General features: G+C 46.8%; 1 protein-coding gene across 1 annotated transcript; it reads left to right on the forward strand.

Moving 5' to 3' along the window:
• The first annotated feature begins 5,663 nt into the window (after positions 1-5,663).
• PVALB (parvalbumin) lies at positions 5,664-16,437 on the forward strand. The gene is made up of 5 exons (XM_054032179.1): positions 5,664-5,690; positions 8,404-8,471; positions 10,272-10,404; positions 10,829-10,938; positions 16,213-16,437. Exons 2-5 carry the CDS (start codon positions 8,411-8,413, stop codon positions 16,239-16,241), a joined length of 333 nt encoding a protein of 110 aa, XP_053888154.1. The 5' UTR covers positions 5,664-5,690; positions 8,404-8,410; the 3' UTR covers positions 16,242-16,437.
• Positions 16,438-25,175: the final 8,738 nt, after the last annotated feature.

A 25,175-nucleotide genomic window follows, 5' to 3' on the forward strand; every position in this document is an offset into this window, starting at 1 on the left:
AGGTAAATTAGCAGCTGACAGAATCTCACTCCCTGTTTCAGGCTAGTAAAAGACTCTCTTAGCCAGCACTTTTCCCTGGTATGTTGGCAGGAAAAATCCCAGAATTAAGTTCTGGGATCATCACCATGTTGCGTCCCCTCATTCTGCCCTGGCCCAGCCTGGCCCAGGATAGCTGGAGCTACATGAGTCCTGTACAGACTTCTGACTATTAAAAGACATTTCATTTTGCACTTTGAGTTAGCAGACATAAACCATCTGATTAGCTGACAAATGTTTACAAAAACCAGATTCCTTCCACTGGGAAGCATGCTCACAATCCAAATTTGGGGGACATAGTCTGGGGATCCAGATTACCACGAGACCCCTGACTGCTAAAACTGAAGGCAAGTCTCATTGAAGGCCATTTATCCTGATCTAAATCCTTTCAGTTCTCCCATCTCCCCAGCCTAGTGTAAGTGTGGATAAGTAATGTAGCCACCTTTCTGCTGAGCTAGTTTATACCGGTATACAAACCCCTGCGGAAATAATTACATGGGTTTATCCACCCCAGTGTGAATAACACCACAGTGGCAATTACGACAACTGCCTGATAGATACAACTATCTATTGTAGAGAAAACTGATTCTTTCCATTCCCCTAACCTGGGGGTCAGGGCTTCCCACTGGGACTAACAGCTATTTTTCCTTTTGTAGATATCCATTTGAGAGTTGCTGGGAGATTTTATGACACACAGATCTATTTCTTCAGCTCAATTTTTTTTTCTTGTTTAGTGAGATGAGCCCAGCTCTCACCAGGGGCTTATATAGAAACTGCTATCACTGGTTTTGGTTTGTATTCTCTCCTTCTGCTGATACCTCTCAAGACCTTTCACTTTCTTTCCCACATCATTTACAGTATGTTAAGAGCAGCAAAGGTCCCAAATCTCATCGCTGGAGTGGCCTGCTGGTGACCTACTTCCAGCATTGAGTATCTGTTTACAGTTGCTAGATTTTGAGTCAATTTCCACAGAAGCCAGTTCAGAGACTAGAACTCACAAACTTTGATTCAAGGATTATAGAGTTCTAGCAGGTAAAATAAAGGAGCTGCTCCACAGACAGACAAGAAGTAACAGAAACTAATAAATACTTGAGCAGGTCTCAAGTATCAGAGGGGTAGCCGTGTTGGACCCTCTGTTGCTTTGAGCAGGTCTGACATCCAGTACCGGGTAACAAGGCATACAAGCAAATCATAGAGATAATTGGTATACACAAAAAGATTGACATATTTCAGTCAGAAAGTAGAGGTGCAAAAATCTGTGTGTGCCCACACACAGGAGAAGATACATCACCACACATCAGCAAAGAACACTGGTATACAGAAACAAGTTTGATCGTTTATTCCTGGTGAGAAACAGAGCTTTGCACTATATGTACTTTCAAACAGCAGGCTCCAAAAACTGGGTGATTTCTTTTACTTGGGATACATTTCATGCACAGTCTATCAAACAGATCCTTCCCTATTTCATGCACCCATACCAGAGTCGGCTTTTCCCCATCTACTCCATCCAATACCCGTGGGGCATTTTGCTTACTTCTTTTTTGGCTAAAGCTTAACATCTCTTAGGTACTGGCTCCTTTAGTACTCCAATGTATATTTCGAAGGAGATACAAAACCCCATTTGTTGCCATTAAAGATTCCATGGTACAGTACTTTTTGTAAGAGCAAGGTGTTTGCCCTAAAGCCCCGGTCAAATTCCAATTTGGGAAAATACTTTCCACCTACTTAATAATTCCTACTGCACTTGAATTAGTTAAAATTATTCTTCACTTCTCCCCAAAAAAGTGTATTGGTAGAGGGCTTCTGGCACAGAAGAGATGTTACATTGCACCCCAGATGTGGCTGCATCAGAGCTGGTCCCAGGGACATGCAAACAGAGTAGCTGCATGGGGCACCCTTTTGGCAGACAGCTCACTAGGGCTGGGAAGAGTGGCAATACTATATTTTCCCCTTTTTTAAATAGGAAGAAGATGGAAGAGAATCAGCTGGAGCCTCAAAAGAAGAGTGAGTTTGTCTGCAGCCTCATGAGGCGCAGGGGGAAGTGGAAGTGGACGGATGCAGCTCATAATAAGGACACAGAAGAAAATGGTGCCACCTAGGAGATTCTTGCCCTTCCTCTAACAATAGGTCAGATCAGCACCGAGCTGCATTTCAATAATGGGTGAAGTGATCCCTATAGACAGCATATGCCCTATAAAGTGCTTTGAGACCCTTTTAATTGAAACGTGCTACAGACATCCAAGATATTCTTTTAAGTATTACAATCCCTGTGGGGATTGTTTTCAAATCTAATTGGCACTGTGCTCAGTCACTACATCCTATGCGCACCCCTACCCCCAGCAACTTCAGCCTGAGTTATTATTCCTGGATTATTTCCTGGGAGCAGGATAGAAACTGCCACAGATGGTTTAGGATAGACCCACGAGCTCAGAGAGCAAAGCAATCCTACATTATCCTGGGCACCTCAGTGCTGAAAAGATGCCGACAAAACTGGAGGGAGTTCAGAGATGAGCAACAAAAATGATTAAGGGGCTAGAGGGACTGATTTATGAGGAACGATTAAAAAGAACTAATTATGCATAGCTTGGCTAAGTGATGACTGGGGGATGATATAACTGTCTGTAAAAATATCTGAAGGGTACACATGCCCAGGAGAGAGAGGAATTGTTCAGGGTAGTCCAAGGAGATAGAAGTGGGAATAATGAGATAAAGTTGAGAAAGGAAAATTTAAGCTGAATAGAAGGAAATATTTCTTGTCAGTTAGAGCTATAAAACTGGGGAATAGTCTCCCAAAGAAAGTGATCATGTAAGTCACTTAACAAACAATAAGAAACGGAATTTGGTGTTAGTGAAAGGTGTCAGATTGGCAGCCCTGCAGACTGAAGTCTCTTTTTATCCACATAACAGATACAGCATGGAACACTGCAAGCTTCCTTTCTAATGAGCTACCAATGTGCACCAGTCCTGACCCGGAGGGTTTCTCTCAGCTGGGTCAGTTAACTCCGGTTTAAAGCACCTCCAAACCTAGCTCAGAGGTTGGTGTGTGTGGACGGTAGGGAGCCCAGGGGAAACACCCAAGTAAGAGCCCAAGTTAACTCTGCAAGGAAGACATACTCTAAAAGAGAAAAGTGAATTCAGTTTCCAAGGCCTACTCAGTTCTTGACCTCTCCTGAAACCGCCGGCTGAGGTGGCAGCTACATGTCTATTGATTAGTGTGATGAGACACCCTCCCTACCCAACTAATTTCATATAGGCAAACTTTCTCTGATCAAATGTCAGGTTCTAATAACATTCAGTGACTCCGGACCTGGGCTGGATTCATAGCAGTGACCCAGAGGAGTCTGGGTCTGCATCTCAATCTCACCAAGTGGAAAAAATATTAGTTAATAAACTATTGTCAGGTAAATTAGCATCTGACAGTGTCCTCACTCTCTGTCTGTTGACAGCAGGGTGTGGATTAGGGTGACCAGATGTCCCGATTTTATAGGGACAGTCCCGATTTTTGGGTCTTTTTCTTATATAGGCTTCTATTACCCCCACCCCCTGTCCCGATTTTTCACACTTGCTGTCTGGTCACCCTAGTGTGGATTATCTTCCCTTTTTGTGAATAGGCTTCAGTAGAAACCACCTCGATGGATAAGAAAGGATTTCAGTTTCTTCCTCTAATCCGTGTGGCTTTCACACTGCTGGACTAAACAAGGCAATCACATTGACTAGCACTCCACTTGCTCTGCATTAGCGGCTGGGTTCTCAGTCCCCACTGGTGGACCAAGACACACATCATGCCAGATGGAAGGAAGGAGAAGGGCAGGTAAGCCACAGGCCAGGAGGAAAGACATACAGCCCCCATCTCCTCAAACCAGTTAAAAGAAGAAAATAAGAGGGAAAGGCTGCCCTGCTAGCTGCCAAGAGGAGGGGGAATAGAACCTCTTACAAACACCCAAGAGGATGCTGGCATCCCCAAATCAGCATTTACTCTTGTTACCACATCAGTCAGGTAGGAATTGGTGACATGAGTAACAAACTCCACATTGCAGGTTTCAGCAAAGGGCACATTGTGGGTCCATGCTGCTTTAGTGACCATCCCACCTGAAGGAAACATTCAAGAACATAAACATCAGCTAAATCATAAAATACACCATCTCCTCCACCCAGAGCCAGGGCAGTGGGGCAGCTGGGTGCTGGAGGGAGGAACAAGGAGTTCAGGATCACCCCCAAAATGTAACAGCATCTCCATCCTACCATTGTCTGAACTAAATTCTGTGGTGCACTGGAAATTCAAGGGTATGTACAAGAAAGTGAACATGTGATAAATAACGCAAGGAACACTCAACTGAGCTTCAGAGCTGATTCCATATAACGTCTGCTTTTGAAATTGCCTCAAGCTGCTGAAGAACTTCCAGTGTGCCACCAAATCCAGCACCAGAGTGATGCAGAAACTAGAGGGCTTTGATGCAGTATTTGGGTCCAGTTCCCTTGCCTATACCTCTGTTATGTTCCCTCCCCTCTGGAATCCAGCACTCACACCAGGAAAATAACTCCCCAGAGGAGAGCTCCAGATGTGTTACTGATGGGGCTGACCATTTCCCAGCAACCTGTGTAGGTTCTGCACTTGAGAGCAGTTGGCTAACAAGCCCTGAAATAAAAGAAAAGAGATGCCTTTTTTTCAGCAACAAACATCCAGAAGATAGATCAGTGTGATTAGGGAGCCTCTGTAAAAACGCCAGGGGAAATGAAAATAGCAAAGGGAAGTGCCCTCCCCAAAATACTGAAGGGCACATGGGGCTCAGTGGCACTTAATTATTATTCTTATTTTACTAACTATACAAAGCAGTCAATAAATCAATAGTAATGAGCACCTGCCAGAAGATAGCTGTGGATCGAGATGAGACAGCTCCATTTCCTGGCCCTTCTGTGTTAAAGGGGGCCTGAAGAGCTTGTCTCCCCACAGAAGTAGGTCCAATAAAATATATTACTTCACCCACCTTGTCTCTTTAAAGAAGATTATTCACTGTGGCTCAGTCTTGTCTGAGAGCAGGATTCCACCTTAGCAAGGAAATCAGGGTCAAGCGGTAACACTTTCAGTGTAGGCCGGCTTTGGGGAGGGGAAGACCTTATTGCCTCTTGTAAGAAGAGGGCATTTGCCAAGGCAGCAGACAAGGAAGTGACAGGATCCCTGATCCCTAAACCTGCTTCCCCTTAGTCTCTGATGCCGCCTTGAGTAGGGTGCATCTTCCCACCCCTTTCTTCCCAGCTACAGCGGAGCCCCTTTCACCTGGGGCTCCCCTTCTAAGCAGGGCTCTCGGCAATCACTGAGGGAGCCATTCATCCCAGATGTCAAACTGAACCCTTAGCGCTACAAACTCCGCAATAAAAGCGTCGCTTGCCAGTCTGCCAAGGGAACAGGTTTCGGGAGCTAGGGGAAGATGGGTGCCAAGGATTATTAATAGTGCCCCTTGATTAGCTGGGGGGGAGGTGAATGTGATACTGAGTGTGTCCCTGGGTAGCTGACACCGGTGAGGAGGGGGTATCACCCGCCGAAAATAGAAAAGGCCAGGAGCTTATATAAGTGGGGTTCCCAGCCTGGCTGTCACCTCCTTTGGCCACCTCCAAATCTAACAGCCCTTCACACAGCACTTAGGAGCATTCAGAAGGTAAGTAGCGAACAACACACCCACTTCCACAGCAAGGATCGATTCGTCCTGGCAGAGGGGGAGAGCAGGACTTCAGCCTGAGGTAAAACAAGGGGAAACCCACCCCCGCCCCCATAAATAACAGCAAAGGGAGACAGCAGAGAGCCCCTCTTCCGAACCAACTGCCTGCAGGTGGAAGACTACAGAGGAGGAGGGACATGGCCTTGTGGAGGGGGAAATGACTACGTAGTCGGGGCAATGAAGGGAAAGCAAGGGGGAAATGGGAGGGGGGAAAGGGAAGGGTGGTGCAAACAACAGCATCTCCCGCAAGACCCGTTAGCAAACCTTACACACCAAAGCCCCCTGTTGCAGAAAGGAAATTGGCTCTTTAAACCTCAGCTCCCTCTGCCTCTCAGGGCAGCCGTTTGGATGCTCTGCAGAGTGCTCCATCCTTTCTGGCAAGGGAGTCCCAGGTTTCTGCCCAGCAGCTGCTGTACCTGGGGCAGCGGGGTGCAGGCTGGCTGTTGTTGCCAGGGGGCTGTCTGCATTGCTTGGCGGTGGTGGCTTTATTGTTACTTTATATTTACATCATGGGCTGTTGCCTGCCTGCCTGCTGCTAGCCCGGGGTGCACCCTGGCCCCAAAGAAGGCTCTATGACTCAAGGGATCAGTGAGCCTCAGCCACGGAGGGGGAGAAACCCCGAGTTGCAAGGCAGGGGGAGAAACAGCTGTTTAGCACCCGGCTACTTCGTGGGTAGCAGCCGACTGGAGAGAGCCTCCAGGGCCCGTCCACCAGGGCCCTCTCTCAGGGGACACAAGCAGGGGCTTCTCTCTGGTATGCAAGTGCCGAGGAGAGGATGTGAGCAGCTGCTGAATTCTGGAGATCTGTCAGGGGCGTTTTGCTGTTTCTCCTAAATGGCTGGGGGTCGCTGGGATGAAATCTGAGGGACGCGTGGCATAGGCTAAGAGTTTGATGGGGGAAGACTTTGTCACCCTCTTGATCTTTGCTCAGGGCCAAATGCAGCTGCGATCGACCTGGCAAAAGTCTTCGTAGCGCCCCGGCTCCTCAAAGGAGCGAGGGGGGAGGCGAGAGAATTCGCTCGGGTCGGAGCACGGGACAGGGAAACTGAACTGAGTCTGATTCGCGCTGCTGCACTTTAGGTTTGGCACAAGGCCGGCTCCATATGGGTCCGCTTTAGCCGCTGCTTAGGGGAGAGCTGCTCAGGGCTTGACCCAGACACCCAGGCGCCCTCTGTGCGCGGGGCTGTGGTTTGCCTGCGGAGAAAGGAGTGACTCGCTCCTGCCACGAGCAAATACACCAAATGGGGAAGGGACGGTGCCAAAGATTCAACCCACCGTCCGTCCTGCAGTGAGGTGACGCCGTTGTTAAACAAAAGGACCCCAACATCTTAACGCTCCCCGCTCCGTGCGCTCAGTGGCGTTATGCGGGACGAGAACTATACCTGGACTTGGGGCGGGGAGGGGCTTGTACCCTTACGAAGCAGATGAGAAGGAGTCATTGAGAGGATGAACAAAGTTTCTCTCGAAGCCTCGTTCGTCTCTGGGCCCGATGATTCTTCAAAATCTTACGCAGCGCAGCCACCCCGTTGCCTTCAACGGGAAGGAGTGGCGGGGTCGGGCCAGCAGCTGTGCTGGAATGCATGACACGCCCCTGCCCTTGTTTTAGTTACTCGATGTGGAGCCAAGGTGCCGGCACCCCCCGCACGGATCTGCCCTAGTGTCCCCACCCTTCAGCGCCCCCGGCACCTCCCGCACGGATCTGCCCTAGTGTCCCCACCCTTCAGCGCCCCCGGCACCTCCCGCACGGATCTGCCCTAGAGCGCTCTGACAGGGGCTGTCCCCGCTCTTCAGCGCCCCCGGCACCCTGCGCTGCAGCGGAGGGAGGTCGGGTGGATCATTCCTGTGACAGCAGTGGGCAAGTCGCTTACCAGGAAACCCAGACAAACTTCCCGGGCGGCTGTGCTGGTGCTCACAGTGCAGCACAAAGCCTCAGCAGGCTGCGCCCGCAGGCCCGCACATCAGCATAGTTACTATAGCACCTCTAGCTTCACCCTATCCTCGTGTCTGGCGCGTTGGGCCTCAAACCCGGGCTCGGAGTCACGTACAGGGCTGGGGTGAAGAATTCAGCCTGGGGGCGGGTTAACACGGAGGGCTCCCAAAGAACCGAGGGTTGAAAGGCGCCGGGGGGAGGGAGAAGCGGCTCCAGCTAAGGCAGGTGCTGGGAAGCTACGGTCCATCCGCCCCCCCCAGCTCGCGCGCGGCTTGCCACGGGGCATCTGCTGCAGTGCCGCGCTCCTCGCCGCCCCGTGGAACGGGGACAGCTCCCGTCCGATGTACCCGCGCTGCACCACTCGCTCGCTCCCACTGCACCCGGGAGGGAGTCTGCCCTTGACACAACTCCTCTGCCAGCCTAGATCGGGCCCTGGCGCTGCTCCAGGGGGGTTAGCCTCCCGCCTTCCAAAGAAGTGCCCCCCCCCCCCCATCCACAGCCACCCACACCCGTGCCCCAGAGTGCTTGTTTCCGCGGCCCACTTCGGGCGGTGCAAACGGGCTAGCGGCACTTCCCCCCCGAGGGGGGGGGGGCGCTAGCTGGCACGGGTCCAGCCCTTCCCGGTGTGCCGTCCCCAGCCGGCACTGCAGCTTGGGTCATATGCGCAGGAATGATGAGACAGGCACTTTTTAATCTTTTCGCACTCGCCTCTCCCTTCACCCAGCGACAGGATGGCGATGACGGACCTGCTCAGCGCGGAGGAGATCAAGGCGGCTGTGGGAGCCTTTTCGGGTGAGTGGCTTTTCCTCTGTCTCAGTGCGGGGCTGTGGTGCAATTGTGCTCAGCTCGGGGATGGTCAGAGGAGCCGGCTGGATAAAACATCAGACGGGGATGGGGAGAAAAGTGCAACCTGAGCACGTCGGGCTTATTAACCCCAGGGATGTGTCCTCTGCAAACTTCCCCTGGACACTGGAGACATGACACGCTCCATTCATTCTAAGGAGAAGTGGGTAGCAAAAGCAGGCTCGGTTCCTAGGCACGAGATATTTACAAACGGAACAAAGCTGTAGCCACACTAGGAAAGGGCATGCCTTGGGGGTGGGGAACAGAGCCTGGGGGACACCCTGCAGCTCCCCCCAGCCTCCCCCAAATCTAGTCCCCGGCGTTGCAGAGCTCTCGGTTCTTGTTTCAGTGGCAGACGCAACTGCTGAGGTCTGTCCTGTTAGGGGGCCCCCCGTGTGGGTTTTGCTTTTCAGGCTGAAGATGGAGAGAGAGAGAGAGAGAGGGATCAGCCTGCTGGGTTGCAGAAGCTTCCCGCAGGACAGATGGCTGCAGTGCTCCATACTTCAGGCACAGATCGATGCCTCCCGTTTCAAACTCTCCCCATTTCTCTCCGCCAGCGTTCGACAGGTGACCCCCAAATAAACCGCATGCCCTTGCATCTCCGGCTCGGGCTTCTGCCAAGCGAGTGTCGGGATCCGTGTTCTCGGGTGAACACGATCCAAGCCCCCAGAACTAAAATTCCCTTTCCAGCCTGCAAAGGGGGAAGCCTCTTTCTTCTTGCTCGCGAGGTGACCTTCCCCACTCACACACACACAGAGCGCCCAGCCAGGAAACTCAGCAGCCCGGAGCTGAAGGGACATCGGGCCGCGCGCTCTTCGCTCGGGCAGCTCCCTCCATGGTTCTAGTGCCGTCACAAAGTCCCCGGGCACTTTGCCCCGGGTGGAATTAGCTACGGCTAAGGACTCAAGCAGCTGCCACGAGACCGAATCCCCTTATGCTGCTGTAGACCCAGAAATGCTGCTAGTGGAATAAGGATGCTTTGCAAACACGGAAGCCCACTGCACTTTGATTTCCCCTAACATCTCTCCAGCCCACATTGTTATAGGGCTCCATATGGGTGGAGGTGCTGGTGAGGGAAAGGAGAAGTGGACCAGATAACCTCATCTTTCCCCCCTACTTGTGCAGCACACGATCTTGCAGGGGCCATGCAGCACAGCAGTCCCTCGGACCGTGCCCCAGAATACAAACTACTTCTGCATGTCCCTCTGGCTCCGTGTGGGAAACGAGGAAACGGGAGATGTCACCATAAACTAGAGATAGGCCTTATCCTGTCAGCCTGCGCGGCTGAGCAGGGCAGAACTCTGATTTCCAAAAGAGGAAGTTTTAAAAATATGTTCGGTACATTCTGACTCCAGTTCAGGATTCAGGTGAACACTCTTACGCCTGATTGGGAGATCTCACAGCTTAGGCACTGGATGGGAAGGGAGGAGACCTAGGTTTAATTCCCAGCTCCCTCACTGCCTCTAGGGATGACCTTGGGTAAGTTACTTCCCCCCCTCTGTACAGCGGGGGCACTGTCTCTCACCCTTTGTCTATTCAGAGTTTAAGCTCTTTGGGGCAGTGACTGCATATTGCTCTGTATATGTACAAGGCCTCGCACAATGGGGCCCCTGACCTTGTGGCCTCTAGGGGTAGGATTAAGAAGGAGGGCTCTTTGTGGCAGAGAGGGAGAAAATCAGGAGCATCTATACCAATGTGCCTCAGGAACCAACCTACAATTAACCCAGCCTCACTCCTCTTCTCCCGCAGCTGCCGAATCCTTCTGCCACAAGAAGTTCTTTGAAATGGTGGGACTGAAAAAGAAGAGCCAGGAAGATGTAAAGAAGGTTTTCCACATTCTTGATAAAGATCGAAGTGGCTTCATTGAGGAGGACGAGTTGAAGTAAGCAGGACGAGTCCTCCCTCTGTCCTTACATTAAGAGGATGTGTTCATATTTTCACCTGAGTAAAACACACCCTAGTACGGGGTCCCATTCAGACTCCTGACTGCCCTGTCTTGGGCAGTGTCCAGTTGTTTGCATGGTTCAGCAGGGGGAGTAAACAGTTAAAAGTAGGATCAAATGTGTGTGGAGAGAAAGATATCTAACTTTTATGTGAGTGATCTGTAGTCTAACTACAACTCCTCCATCTCAGACAGTTCCAGGTGACAGCACTCGTTCTTTCTGTGTGGTGAAGAAGGTCACCAACCGGGGCCAGGTCCCTGGATTCAATTGCATGTCTCAACACGACTGCTAGTCATCTCTACAAACCAGGAATGTTAAACCCTACTGACCCAGCCTCATCTTTGTTCCATGCTTTTTCTTTAGATTTGTACTGAAGGGCTTCACCCCTAATGGCAGAGACCTATCTGATAAAGAAACCAAGACACTCCTGGCTGCTGGAGATAAGGATGGCGATGGCAAAATCGGCATTGATGGTAGGTGGCTTCAGGGAGGATCAAATTCTGCCCCTAGTACAGAGGTATAAGCACCATAGGCTTCATTGCCAGTTGTGACCTTGTGGAGGGCAGATTAGGACTTAGTTACATTTCAGGGCTTGCTAAATTTTTGGTACCTTCCTTGGTGCAGAAGCTGAGTCCCAACACTAGAGAGAGCAGGAGTTCATAGAAACCCAGATTTAGCACAGGATGAGAGACAGCAAAGGCACTCACAGGGCAGAGAGCTAAAGGGCCGCATCCAACCCTCACTGAAGTCAGTGGGGTCTTTCCATTGGTTGCAATGGGTTCAGGATCAGGCCCTCAGAGTTTACAGGAGCTGAATTTGGAGGCAGGGAGAGAGAGCAAGAGAGCAGCTGAATAGCAGCATTGCTCCTTGATTAAAAAAAATGCTGTTTCACTTAAACGAGAACGTGACGCAAGACTTCTGATGGCTTAGCAAAGCAAATTCTTAACATTCAGCATTGAGTAAGTTCATTGTGTAACCTTCATGCCATCACTGTGTATCCAAGTTCCCACAATATGTGTGGCACCAATAATCTTCACAGGAAAATGGGGAAACCTGTCATTTAACTTCATTAACTATCAGGATTATATCATCAGGCTTACAAGAAAGGGGCACAAGAAATTTGGAAACTGATATTTTGCTCTTCCTGGCAACTTCTTATCAAACAAGTCCACAGACTGCATTTCTCCCTTTCCCTCTTCTTTTCTCTCCTCCACATTACTGAAGCTCGTTGGAACAGATATGAAGATGTGCAGGTCCAAATGAACCCTTTCCCTCCATTATAAGAGAGGAGGTGGAAGCGGGGGTTCTACCCAGAGCATTATGTCAGCTCAGCAGTAGAAAATCACTTTGTAACCTCCCATCATCCTGACAGCCCCTTTGATAGGGTGAAAACTAGAAACATCTCGATTTTTCCTTCAGATAGTCCTGTCTCTTAGTATTATCCGTTCTCTTGGATTTATAAAGGTGTTGTCTTCAAATGGTGTGCAAAATACAAGACAAAGTGAGGTTACCCAACGCGATCTCACAGTTTATAGGGTAGAAACAGAAGGGATGACATACAAAATTATCCAATGAGAGAGGTGACAAATAAGATACGCTTAGCTGCCTGACCACAGCACACCAGTAGAAGAATGTCTATGAGCCTATTTCTAGGTTAAATCTTCTTAAGTTCTCAGGCCCTGATTAGGTCACAGTGGCATATGAGCAAAGCGAGCTGTTGCTGACTACTAGCAGCAGTCTTGAACTCAGGGTTCTATGTCATTAATCTCAGATACTTTCACATACTTTATTACTGACAGAACCTTTCTAGTCCCACTCAAATTAGTGGCTCCATTCCCAGAGATCTGGACAGGAGTGCAATTTGCACTAATCAAGTCGTTTGAAGATCCTTGTAAGGATGCTCATAGTTGGTTGACCAACTTGATACCTCCACGACTGCGAAACAGGAGCAATCTCAGTTAAGTTAAAAGAAAATTCTACTTATGAAATAGTTCAGACTCGTCTTGGCTTATATGAAAGAGAACGGTGTTGGCGTTTCTTAAATTAATGATGTGGCCAACATTTAAAAAAAAAAAAAAAAGTGAAGCAATGCCTGGGAGCAGACCTATTATATGAGAGCAATCTAGAGTATCTCCCTAGCCTGAGCCTCTCCCATCAGTTTCACACCTGTGTAAGTCCACTGAATTCTGTGGAGTTACTGTGGATTTACACTAGTGCAAGTGTGAAGGGAATCTTTTTCCTCACACACTTCTGGCCACACCCCCACCGAGCAACATTCCAGAGCTCTCCTCCCTCCCGAACCTCACTCTACGGGCAAACTCTTGCACCATTGAGGCGTAGAGTGTGTGGCAAGTTACCTGTTGTGGGGGACAGAGAAAAAGAGCGAGGGGAAATGGTGATAAGCAATATGTTTGAGACACTTTGCTCTGTCTCACAATATGCCTGATTCCCCAACCATTAAAGCCTTTGCAAGTTGGAACTCCCACAGCTATTTCTTAGCTTTGATATTTTTCGATTTTGATGCTATATTTTCTGCTACAGAAACACTGGATTTTTTTCTAATAAATGAATTGTCCTCCTTCACCCTGGGTCCATCCCTTGGGTCAAGTTTTCAAGCACCAGCCTCATCAATCACTAGCTGACTATGGAGATTCAGCCTTTTGCAGATGATGGTAATGAATTGGATATCCCCTGAGTCGCCTCAGTGTAGTTCCCAGCAGCCCATAACAGTTCTGAGAGATGAAGGAGTGGCATTCAGTGCCTTCTGAAGATTGATTTGAGCATGCCAGGTCCACCTGTTCCTCAGGTCTTTCATTGTAGACTTCCATCTCAGCTGTCCTATGGAGCCTCCTTCAGAAACATGTCTCAGATTAGGAATGATCTCTCAGATCTGCTGTTCAGAAATCATCTCTGCTTCCACACACAATTCAGGAATTATTCCAATAATTTATCTATACTTCTGGTTAAATGGATGAAGATTTGTATTTTGGGGCTGGCCTGCCAATCTAGAAGTGTTGAAAACACGGGGCCTACTCCTGCAAGGTGCTGACCCATCTCTTGAGAGGTACTGAATCCCTTCATCTTTCATTGGATTCAGTCAAAATTGAGGGACCAAAACAACCTCCAAACCCAGGTCCATGTTACCTAGGAGGGTGACCATCCTCCAGACCTCAGCTCCCAGACTGAAGGGGGAATGCTACTGAGGCAACATAGTCAGTTTCAGGGGAGGTGAGTCTAGCCTTCCACAGTCCCTCAGCTGGAAGACATCATAATCACATGGTCAGATTCCAAGGGTGCAAGAGAAAACAAAAGAGAGGAAGCTTTGTACTTGAGATCATTTTTTGATCTCTTATGTGTGTTAGCTATTGGACATATAAATCATACCCTTCAGTTTCTCCAGCTGCCTGACACTGGTAGGTCTGTGATGTCAGAAGCCATGTGCTACAGGGAAAAGATCTGTAGATCACAACCTTTATCTAGTACATGTATTCAAGCTCCACTCCAGCTGAGGTTCTGGAAATACTTCTGATTCTACCAGTCATTTTCTCAGAACTCTGTCATGAAAGATGTTCAGAATTCAAATCAACTATTTGTTGGCCCAAGTTAAAAAAAAAATTAGAAGAAAAATCAGGTGGGGGTAAAAAATGCTCCGATGAGTTTCTCTCTTTTGCACTCTTGTGTGTCCCAAAATAATTTATTACCAGTTTGGAGAGAGAAATGATTAGTTTATATTAAATTCACAGAGATTACCTTTGGTAGTTCAATGAAATAACGCAGGGTTTGTGCTGGGTCTTCTGCAATGTTGAGGAAAAGTCTGCTGATGGGCCAAAGAGCATTACAGAATAAAGTGAAAATAAGTTTTGCATAATTAGAACTCTGGAATTTGTTTATAATACTTAAATATGATATATTGGAAATATAGGAATCATTCATAGACATTGTGTAAAATATAGATAGGTTATTCATATACATAATGTATTTTATTAAATAAATAGCCTTGAACTATGTTGACAATATACAATAACAGCATCAATATGCCTATATACTTTAGAAAATATCTGGCTATAACCATGATTACTTTATTTGCATTTTATTCCATATATACTACATGTTAGAAAAAGGATTAAATTCTAATATTGCCAATATACTGAGTGTGCTATCTGATATACATTAAACACCGGTTGTATTCCCTTATGGAGGCATGAAAGATTTTGTCCATATGAAGGCTGCGTTTCCCACCATGGGCTTCCTTCATGTGGTGGCTTGAGCAATCACAAGTTTTCCTCTTTCTGCCCTGAATATTCTGAGTTCCCATCAAAGTGCTTTTTTGCTTCCTCTTAAGCCGGGTTGTGCAACATTTAACTCATCAGTCAAACTGTTCCAGTTCACATACCCATTGCCTGGGCCTTACCCCTCTTTTATGTTGCATATTCTGCACCACTAATCCTAGTTTGGATTTATACCCTACAGAATAATTAATTAATACATGTGGATTTAATATAACCCCTATTGGCATCTCTGCCGGCCTTTTAGCGTTTATCAAAACCATTCTGGAACATCTCTACTATGTCACTGCGCTTACATTATTGACCTCATTGTTAGCAACTGCTTCCTAATGTCTAAGATCCATTTTCCACACTTTTACATTTCAAGGCATTGCTCCTTATTATTTTGCACTTCCGTAAATTCTTCTCACATATTTACAGCTGGTTACATCCCGCATTTGTCATATTTTCTCTAGGTTGAACATGTTAAAATCCCTTAAGCCTCCCCTTTGTAGAATATGCCCTCTAAACCCTTTATCGGCTTTGTTGCCCTTCTTTAAATTCACTTCAGTTTATCAGTATCTTTTTTAATACACTGAGGTCCTCAAAACTTTACCCAGTATTCTCACGTATCACCATTCCAAGTCTGTATAGAGAGAGGAATTATGACTTCCTTGGGTAATACACTATTCAAAGCTCAATGTGGTGAGAGTTACTGAGATGCAAACATACCTTTCCTGTGCTTTATAATCTTTGCTGAAAGATTTATTGTTTAACCAAAACACAAGGAAAAAAATGCAAATACATCAATTTTTTTAAACCATTACAGTTGTAAATACACAGTAATAAAAGCCACAGGGTGAAATCCTGGCCCTAAGAAGTCAATGGGAGTTTTGCCATTGACTTCAAAGGAGCCAAGTTTTCACCTAGATTTTAAAGCAGATGGAATCTCAGCCTTAGACTTTTAAAATGTACTGGCTTCTGTCAGTTTGCCAATTATTATTATGAATTATATTTAATATATTTATAATACTGGGGCACAAGTGCTATGAAAAGTCTTTCAGACGTGCTGCCAGCCACTGACAGAGCGGAATCCATCTCACTACAAAATTTATATCCAGTGCTTGCCTTCTTCGTATTAGCTTACGTCTGTTGGGTTCAGAAAGGAAACTGACTTTGTGACGAAGGAGTACTGCACAACTAAAGAGGCTGACGGACCAGGCAGCAACAGGCAGTCTGTGTGGAGTGACATATCCTGAATTCCCTCTTTGGCGTCTCAAAAATATTTTAGCTTCACTGTGATGTTTTCTGACCCACAATCTGACCCTCTGATGCATTTAGGTTTATGAGCCATTCAATTATTGTGAAAGGTTGTTAATGAAGTTGACCCTGCTGTCTCAGTGACGCTGTGAACCTCTGTAACATGCTTCTCCTTAATTTACTTTTTTCTTGCTATTTTTAAACAAATTTTCTCTTCTCCAGAATTCATAACTTTGGTGGCTGAATCATAAAGCCTTTGACCAATCTGAACCCTCCATCTGCCCTTCACCACCTGATTCCAGCCAACTCCTGCTGACCTCCTTGGCTTCTGTTCTATTTATTTTTGTTATTTTATACTCCCACTCTGTTCTCTGCAGCCCTGTAACTCTGTAATTGTGCTGAAAGATACTGTTAAAATAATAAAGGTCACATCGATTTTGGCTCTACTGTCTGACTATCACATGTTCCTTCTTTCATTTAGGTTTGGGGTATGTTTGAGAGGAAGGGGCTATTTTCTTATGATTTTATGCTGAAACCATGTCTGCTGTTGTATCTCTGGTTAGTGTAAGGTGGGAAGCATTAAAATAATTATTTGGGGTGAAATATACCTAAAGTGATTCATTCAGTCAACATCCCTGCATTGGGGTAAGACTGATTTCACTATCCTTAAATCATCTCTGATAGATGGGTGCGTATGTAAAGCTTTGACAAATATCTAGCAATGGCAATTACACAACCTCATTTGGCAGTTTGTTCTTCTAGCTATAAAGCATTTCCTAATATTTAACCTATATTTTCCCTAATTCATTTCAGTGATCAATACACTGCTCCCCAAATATATTGTTTGTTAAGTGTGTCCAGTGCTTAGAGATCTTTGGAGGAAAGGTTCTCCAGAAATATCGGTTGGCATCACTCATGCAGGGGGATAATTTCACACTACTGAAATGCAGACATTTCTGGGATGGAGCGCAGTGTGTATTGACTAGCAACTCTACACAACGACTTAGGCCAGGAAATTAAAAACGATTCACCAGATGAAACCACAGGAAGAAAAGGAGAAAAAAGTAAATACATGAGCTGAGATTTGGCCACGATGCCAGTGTTAAAACACCTACTTGTTGTGAAAAGTATCATGTAAATGTTATTACTGCTAGGTACTGAGTCACCACCATCACATCATACAGAACACCATTCTCTAGTACTGTAGGCACCAAGACCGCTCTGTGAAGCCAGTCAGCACTCCATAGCACCATTCCCCAGGACACTGCTCAGTGCTGACTCAGAAGGAAGCATACTTACTGAAGTTTGTGTTCCTACAAAAGGAGTCCTCTGCTTTTGAAGAATTATAATGCTAATGGATGGATGGGTGTGAAGAACACATTCATCTTCATGTAGTCTAAAGTAAATGAAAATGGAGTAATAAAGCAAGATGGTGTTTGCTAACTTGATGGCTTTTTCTCAGCAGCTGCTGACCTCAAGTGGCAATAAGATGTAATTACACTAAGAGTAGTAACAGGGTGTGTGTGAGAGCAGTAGGCAAGTGTAACACAGACAGACCCTGGTCATCCTTGGCCAGGATCAAACCTGGGACACCTCTGGAGCTTCAGGTATGAGCCTCTACTGCATGAGCTGTGAAAGAGCAGGAAGGCTACAATATTTCCAACCCCAAGCATTCAAAAACCACGGGTCAGCGCTGCCTTCCTTCCTCCCTCTCCCCCCCCCCGCCCAAAATCATGACATTAGCTTAAAAAACATGCAATTTTTAAAAAGTAAAAATGAATTTTGGATCCTTTATATTTGCCTTCTGGTTTTTGAGCCTTTAGGATTCTTATTTTCCAGCTTTTCTCTGTAACCAGGAGGGTTAACCGTTGCAGAATAAACCTTTAGTTACTCACTTGGGCTCTAAAATCCAAAGTTTCATTTAAAACAAAGTTTCTAGCCTGCCTGGTTGTGATGAAAAATGTTCCAAATGTGAATCAAGTATAAATCAATATCCGCTTCAGTCTGAACCGCCTGACACAATAAAGTGTGATCGTCTACAAATTTCACTATCAAAGTATTGTTAACTATCGCACTGCTGATCTTTTAACATTTAGCCAATGCCCTTGCTCTAGAAACCCAAACTGCGTCCACATTTTTGCAAAGGCCAAACCCCACAATTGTTTCCTAGTCAGGTGACAAAACTCCCAGCACCCTCTTGGGTACTTCTATTATTCAGTTACTCAGTTTTGATACAAAAGTCTGCAGCATGCTGTAAATAAACATTTGGGGCACCATAAAATAAACTGAATCTCAAATTAAATTACAGGGGAGATACAGTACTGACTGAATTAATCATTTTCATATTTAATTCAATAAAACTCTCACTTGTTTAATGTATCTAATGCTGACATAGAATTTACTGTGTAGATTGGAGACCATAGGCACATTTTAGGTCAGCCTTGCAATAGAGTATACAGGGTATACATTATACTATGCCTGTTACATACATAAAATATCGACAGTACATAGCCCTGTGGAGTAAGATCACATATTGAAAGCCCCGACAACTGTCATGTGCCTATACAAGGCAGCAGAGTTAAATTCGCTCTTAGCTTCCTGGTTTGCAGATAAAACCTCCCTCTCTGTCCTGATGTTAAGTCCTCTATAATCCTCTCCCCCAGATATAGTAAAGCAGAAGTTATCATCAAATGCCAACGAAAGTCATGATGTTGGAGGATAAACCTTAAATAAGCACTACAGCCATTATACACCTTGACAGTGGCTTGGCATGTTTGCAAAAAGACATGGAATTGACACTCTGGGAGGAATCAGAATAGGTTTTGGTCCCTAGATTTAAGGAGGTTTAAGATATGTAAATTATGTTCAGCCATATTATGAAAGACTCCTTATGTTTGTGCTCGTTTGACATGCTGCCAGGAAGGAATTTGCCCGGGATGGGGGTGCTTCTCCCGATTTCCCCCAGGCTACAAGATACTTTAAAGGGTGGGATAGCAGGTTTTACTCTCCTCTCCTTACCCCATGTGTAGATTATATCTATCTTAGGTATTCATAAAGGCCTTTGTACTATGGAATCTAAGCCCTGACAGGATTCCACTTAGGCCAGGACTGTAACTAATACTGGACTCAAGAAAAAATAGCAGGCTGTGATGTCTTCATCTGCCTCTGATGTCCTGGGTGCAACTTGCTACTGGTTCTGCTCCATGAGGATGATGACATGGGAAACTAACTGAACGCTGAAGGCAGTGAGCTTGCACAAGGGTCACTAAGGACACAAGCCAACATGCAGAACCTGGTGATAACGTGCAAAAAGAAAAGAACCCAGTTTAACTCCCAGATCCCAGTGAAGTTTATAGTGCCAGCAATTACAGAATGCATTGTTTTATTTGTAAACCATCCAAAACTGATAAGGAAATCATTTAGAGACAATATCATTTTTTTACAGATTACCTTTTCAAAGTAGAACTGCACTTTAAGAATGCCCTCCAACAGGCACTAAACTGTCATGAGCCCCCCAATGGTTTTAAACAACTTTTCTCCAAAGGAGGGAGAGAAGGAAGTTCCCTTGTGCCTTTAGCCATGGGCTTGGGCAACTAGCTGTCAAAGGCTTCCCAGAGTGTGTCCCAGTCAAAAAAAATCTCCTAATCTGCGCCTATTTCATAAACGTAGAAGTGATATAAAGCCAAGTACTAGAAGGCCAATTCGCCATTGTCCAGGCAGCTAAAATGGAAATGCAAGTAGCTGCTTGCAACAATAGGATCAGGAAACCTAGAAATGAAAAGAAGGTGGTGCTTCAAGAAGTAGGTAAGACTGGCCAGCTAAAATGGGAGATGGACGACCAAAGGAGTGCACTAAAACCCAAGCAGATGCAAGCTAAAGGGAACAGGAACCTTGACAGCACCAGAATCAGAATGTTCAACCCTTACAACAAAAGAACGTAGAAGACCTGGGCCTGATTCTCCACTCTGTTACCAAATTTGTACTGCTGGAATTCTGAGGTTCCCCATGTTGAGGACAGTAGTGATACTCAGTCTGAGAGTGTAGGGGATGATGAACTCACAGATTCTTTGGGTGCTGAACTCCCTGAGGGGAGTTTTCTGGATGAGACGAAGGGGAAACGTGGAGTAGAGATGACAGATAGATTGTCAGGAAACCAGTCTTTCTTGTTCGCTCAGCATACTATGAGACATGTCTCTGTGTGTGAGTTTGACAAACAGAAATGGTATAGACGAAAAAAACTGATGACCAAAATGCATGTCCCTTTGACCAATAGAAATGTAGGGGAATAACGGATATAGGAAGTTCATGGAAGTAGTGATGTTGGGTTGCATGAGAGCTTGAAACATAAAAAATAGCTTTTGCATGACCTATTGGATAACAAAGTTTAGAATGCACTGGCTAGGGCCCAATGTCAGGGCCTTTCTCAAATGGATGTGCCTTCTAAGATTTTCTTTGGCTTGGAAAGAAAGTTTTTCTTGGTTTGCTTCGTGCACAGCAGAAGATGATTGACCACTTCAAGATGCCCTCAGGCCAAGTGCATTAAGATCCTGTGGGGATTAGGAACTTTGCCATGAATTTTCCCTCAGAGCTGTACGTAGGGTTGCCAACTTTCTACTGGCACAAAACCGAACACCCTTGCCCCACCCCCTGTCCCGCCCCTTCTCCGAGGCACCACCCCTCCCGCTCACTCCATCCCCGCCTCCGTTGCTCACTCTCCCCCACCCTCACACGCTCATTTTCACTGGGCTGGCTCAGGGATTGAGGTGTGGGAGGACATGAGGGCTCTGGCTGGAGGGGTGGGCTATGGGGTGGGGCCAAAAATGAGGAGTTCAGGATGCAGGAGGGGGCTCCAGACTGAGGCAGTGGGTTGGGATGCAGGAGGGAGTGAGGGTTCTGGCTGGGGGTGCGGGCTCTGGGGTGGGGCTGGGGATGAGGGGTTTGGGTGCAGGAGGGGGCTCCGGGCTGGGGGATGGAGTTGAGGTGTTTGGAGTATGGGAGGGGGCTCCGGGCTGGGGTAGGAGCTTGGGTGCTGGGGGGGAGAGGTGCGGGCTCTGGGGTGGGACTGGGGATGAGGGGTTTGGAGTGCAGGAGGGTGCTGTGGGCTGGGACTGAAAAGGTCAGAGGGCGGGCAATCAGGGCTGGGGCAGGGGGTTGGGAAACAGGAGGGGGTGCGGGCTGGGGATGAGGGATTTGGGGTGCAGGAGGGTGCCCCGGTCTGGGATCAATGAGTTCGGAGGGTGGAAGGGGATCAGGGTGGAGCAGAGGGTTGGGGTGCAGGTGGGGGGTCAGGGGTGCTATTGAGGAGCTGAGGCTTGAAGCACTGGGAATTATGCTAGGACTGATATTTGGGGTTGGAATTGGGAAGGAGTCATGGAAAAGTTAGAGAGGAGGTTACAACGGTGGAAATGGTGTTTGCCTCGACTCTCCCTTCGAGAGCAGGTGCTAGTCATTAATAATTTAATTGCCTTTTTTTAGAAAAAGTTCAGAAGTTTCTTTTGGACTTTTTCTGGTATGGCATCATTTAGGCAGAATATTTTATATCTGTTGTAGAAGGTCTCCTTGACCTTTTGAGCAGAGTCGCTACTTTTTGGTTACCGTCTCTGCAGCCATTATTTGGAGATGAGCCTTTTCCTTAGAAGCAAAAGGCCTTTGCTTTACTTCAGCAGATAGGGGTTGGATTTTGATCAGGAACTTTTTTTGGTGAACCATGGCTGCCTCAATTTTTAGATGTTACCTAATTGGAGATTTTTTTAAGCTGAGGTCACAGGATAGGGAGCTGGAGTTCCCTGGGCTCCCTTGTTTATAACTCTGACATAAGGATTCCTAGTTTTGTTTCTAGGAGTCTTGTCTCTTCCCTTATTGCAGCAGGTGTAATAAAACGGGTTCATTTAATTGATTTTACTCCTTTGACATAGGTCTCCGTGCATATCCTGGCTGTGAAGCTTGGTTTTCATTCCATTCGCCTCTGCGTTTCTTGGTTTATATCATAGGTGGAATCAGACCTTCCAAGGGGCAGTATTGCCAGTCTGGACAGATGACTCCTTGAGCCAACTATTCCTAATGTTTCTATTTTCTTGCCTGTTGCTCCTTCAGAGGATTGGGATGTTAACAAGCCTGGCAGCTTGGTTGCCTTTGGTAGGTCTTCTGAATTTACTTTTAATAGCTTAGGCCATAAATCATTGCATATGCTTGTGGTAAAAATTCGTCATTTTCAAACACCTGTTGATTAACCGATACGGTGTGGAGAAGACAGCTTCTGATGGCAGCTTTTCCGGTCTTGGGGGAGCAGTGGGTGAGGGGGGAAGAGTGAATGGTGGGTGGGGCCTGGAGGAAAGAGGTGGAGTTGGGGCGGGGCCACAAGTGAAAGGGGACAAACCGGGGAGGGGCTCTGGGCTTGGAGTTCTGGTCAGGGCCAACAGCTCCACTGCAGTCCCAGGCCTCGCCACCACCCCCACCCCATGGCCCTAACCAATCTCTCAGCCCCCCCACCAGGGGGGTGGGTGAGAGCAGTGAGCAGGGGCATGGCCTCGACCGGAAGAAGCAGGGCAGGGGGCTAGCCTCCCAAAGGGAAGCTTCACCCACCGCCCATGACTATGCCATAGCTCAGTGCTTAGTCCACATTCGTGGAAAACCCCTGTTCAAATGCTCTCTCCCTCTAGCAGGAGAAGAGGGAATAGAACCTGGGTTTCCCACATCCCAGGTGGCTGAGTGGGCTAAAAGTTATAAGCTCAGCTCCTCCTCCAGCCATTTTGCAGGGAGCAAGGTAGGCACCTAATTCATTTCTGCAAGAAACAGCTTAGGTGCCAAAGCCACCTGACTCCAGGCAGCGGGTTCTTCTTGTTTGTGGATCACTAAGCAGAGACAGAGACAGGCACCCCCCTGCAGCCCAGATTTAGGCATCTATCCCTGAGAGAGGGGCCGGGCTTAGGACACACCCCTCTCATCAACATCTCCTATTGGCTTGCTCTCCGCCTAGTGTGCTGGCTTTTGTAGATCACATTCTAGGCACCTGCCTCTCCCCATTCATTGCAGAGGGAGCCCACATACCTAACTCAGGCTCTGTGGATCACAGTTTTGTTCCTGGGATTTTCTAAACACCTCAAAATTAGGTGCTACAACACTCAGCATTGTGACACCTAACTCCCTTTTATTAGAGCATAAGCTTTCGTGGACTACAGCCCACTTCTTCGGATATGCATCCGAAGAAGTGGGCTGTAGTCCACGAAAGCTTATGCTCTAATAAATTTGTTAGTCTCTAAGGTGCCACAAGTACTCCTGTTCTTTTTGCGGATACAGACTAACACGGCTGCTACTCTGAAACCTAACTCCCTTTGTGGATCCCACCCATCCATCCAACTTTTATACCATAGAAACACATGGCATACATGTCAAGACAATCAAAAGTGCTGATATCACTGCCACTAATACTCTGACTGCTTCCCCCACCCTATAATCATCTCTCTTCCCACTGGTTCTCAGCCAGCTAGCTTTCACCCATGCCTCAATCTCTATTAGATATTGAGTAAATAACCCTAGTGCCCAGGCAGGATTAGAACTTGAACAGAGAGAAATATGGAGCTAGGCATCATCAGTATATTGAGGCATCGTAACTCGTACTTCCTTACTAACGGCCTTGTCTATAGTTTGCACAAGAGGGGTGACAAAATGCAATCTCGTAGAAGTCCACAAGACAGCCCTCTGAGCAGATGAACAGCTGTCTAATACAACCTCGGAGTTCAAATAAAAAGAAAGGGAAAGTGCCACGCTAAAGTGAGCCCATTTATTCATGTAGCTGCATCAATAAAACCTATGTCAGTTCCTGTACACCACTTCAAATGCCTACAGGTGAATCAGTAAATACTCATGGTCAATGGCATCAAAGGTAGCTACAGATCTAAAAGAAACAGCAGGGATACTTGATCTTCCTCCATCACCAAGAAGAGATCATTAAACAAGACCACCAGTGCAGCTTCTGTACTATACCCAGGCCTATGACCAAATTGACTAGAGTGAAAAAGGTACAAGTAATCCAGATATTGCTGAAGTCATTTTGGACATGCATACATTTATGTGCGTGCTTAACTTAAACTCTTTGGGACAAGGATCACTTTTTACTATATGTTTACTTACAGTGCCCAGCATGTTGGGGCCATGATCTGATTACGGTCATTGGGTGCTGCTGTAATATAAATAAATATAATAAAACAATTTTGTTTTAAATCAAGAGTTTCCCACTTCCCTGGTTAAGGCCTCTGCATAGGAACACTAGGCTCTTGTATCTTTCCCATCCACTCCAGAATCAGGTCGCTTAAGTCTTCCACCTCCTACTCAGTAATGTCCCCAGAACCCTACTTTAGTCTTGTCTCCCCATTAGACTCCCTGCAACCACACTCTGATCTCTCCTTCTTCATAAGATTACCTAGGATGATACCAGCTTCCTCTCAGTCCACAAGACAGACTTCACTTTATCTCCGAGCTTAGGCCACCTATGTCCTTGGCTCAGTCTTCAGAATTAAAAACCTTACTTTACTACCACTGCTCCTATTCACCTGCAGTCCCATCATCCATGCTTTCTGCAGCCTGCCTACAAAGTGTGGCCCACCTCCTGCTCCATAGGCAAAGCATAGGCTATCTGTTGACATGACTACTGACAGTCCCAATTCCCTTAGTTACTCACGTCTTCCTACCTGATATCAAAACAGGAGCTGAGTTATATTACTGCAGATAACAGGGCCTCTTATAGCTGCTGGGTGGGGTGTTCTTTCCCTCTCTCATTTTTCAAGAGGGGACCTGCCACTCCCCATTCCTGCCTAATAGACTCATAGACTCTAAGGTCAGAAGGGACCATTATGATAATCTAGTCTGATCTCCCGCATGATGCGGGCCACAAAAGCTGACCCACCCACTCCCAGAAGAATTCTCTCCCTTGACTCAGCTGTTGAAGTCCCCAAATCATGATTTAAAGACTTCAAATCGCTGAGAATCCTTCAGCAATAGGTGGAGAAAAGACAGAAAGGAAGTGAGGAAATGGGGGCAAAGGTGTGCTCTACTTCTCCCCAGCTGCTGAATGGGGTCTCAATCCAACCAGCCTCCTTGTTGACTGATGGGAGGATGCAGGAATCCCCTCTTCCCCCACTTGTTTTTTTCCTTGGGCTCCTTTTCTCTTTCTCCTCCACATGTTCAGG

This window comes from Malaclemys terrapin, chromosome 1 (assembly GCF_027887155.1).
Source record: "Malaclemys terrapin pileata isolate rMalTer1 chromosome 1, rMalTer1.hap1, whole genome shotgun sequence".
In the NCBI taxonomy this organism is placed as follows: Eukaryota; Metazoa; Chordata; order Testudines; family Emydidae; genus Malaclemys; species Malaclemys terrapin.

What these genes read in the sequence shown, in the direction of transcription:
- PVALB (XM_054032179.1), top strand. Translation starts at nt 8,411, where the DNA reads ATGGCGATGACGGACCTGCTCAGCGCGGAGGAGATCAAGGCGGCTGTG. An exon ending in ATTGAGGAGGACGAGTTGAA is followed by an intron (nt 10,405 to 10,828) that starts GTAAGCAGGACG and finishes CTTTTTCTTTAG; the next exon opens with ATTTGTACTGAAGGGCTTCA. An exon ending in TGGCAAAATCGGCATTGATG is followed by an intron (nt 10,939 to 16,212) that starts GTAGGTGGCTTC and finishes TCTCTTCTCCAG; the next exon opens with AATTCATAACTTTGGTGGCT.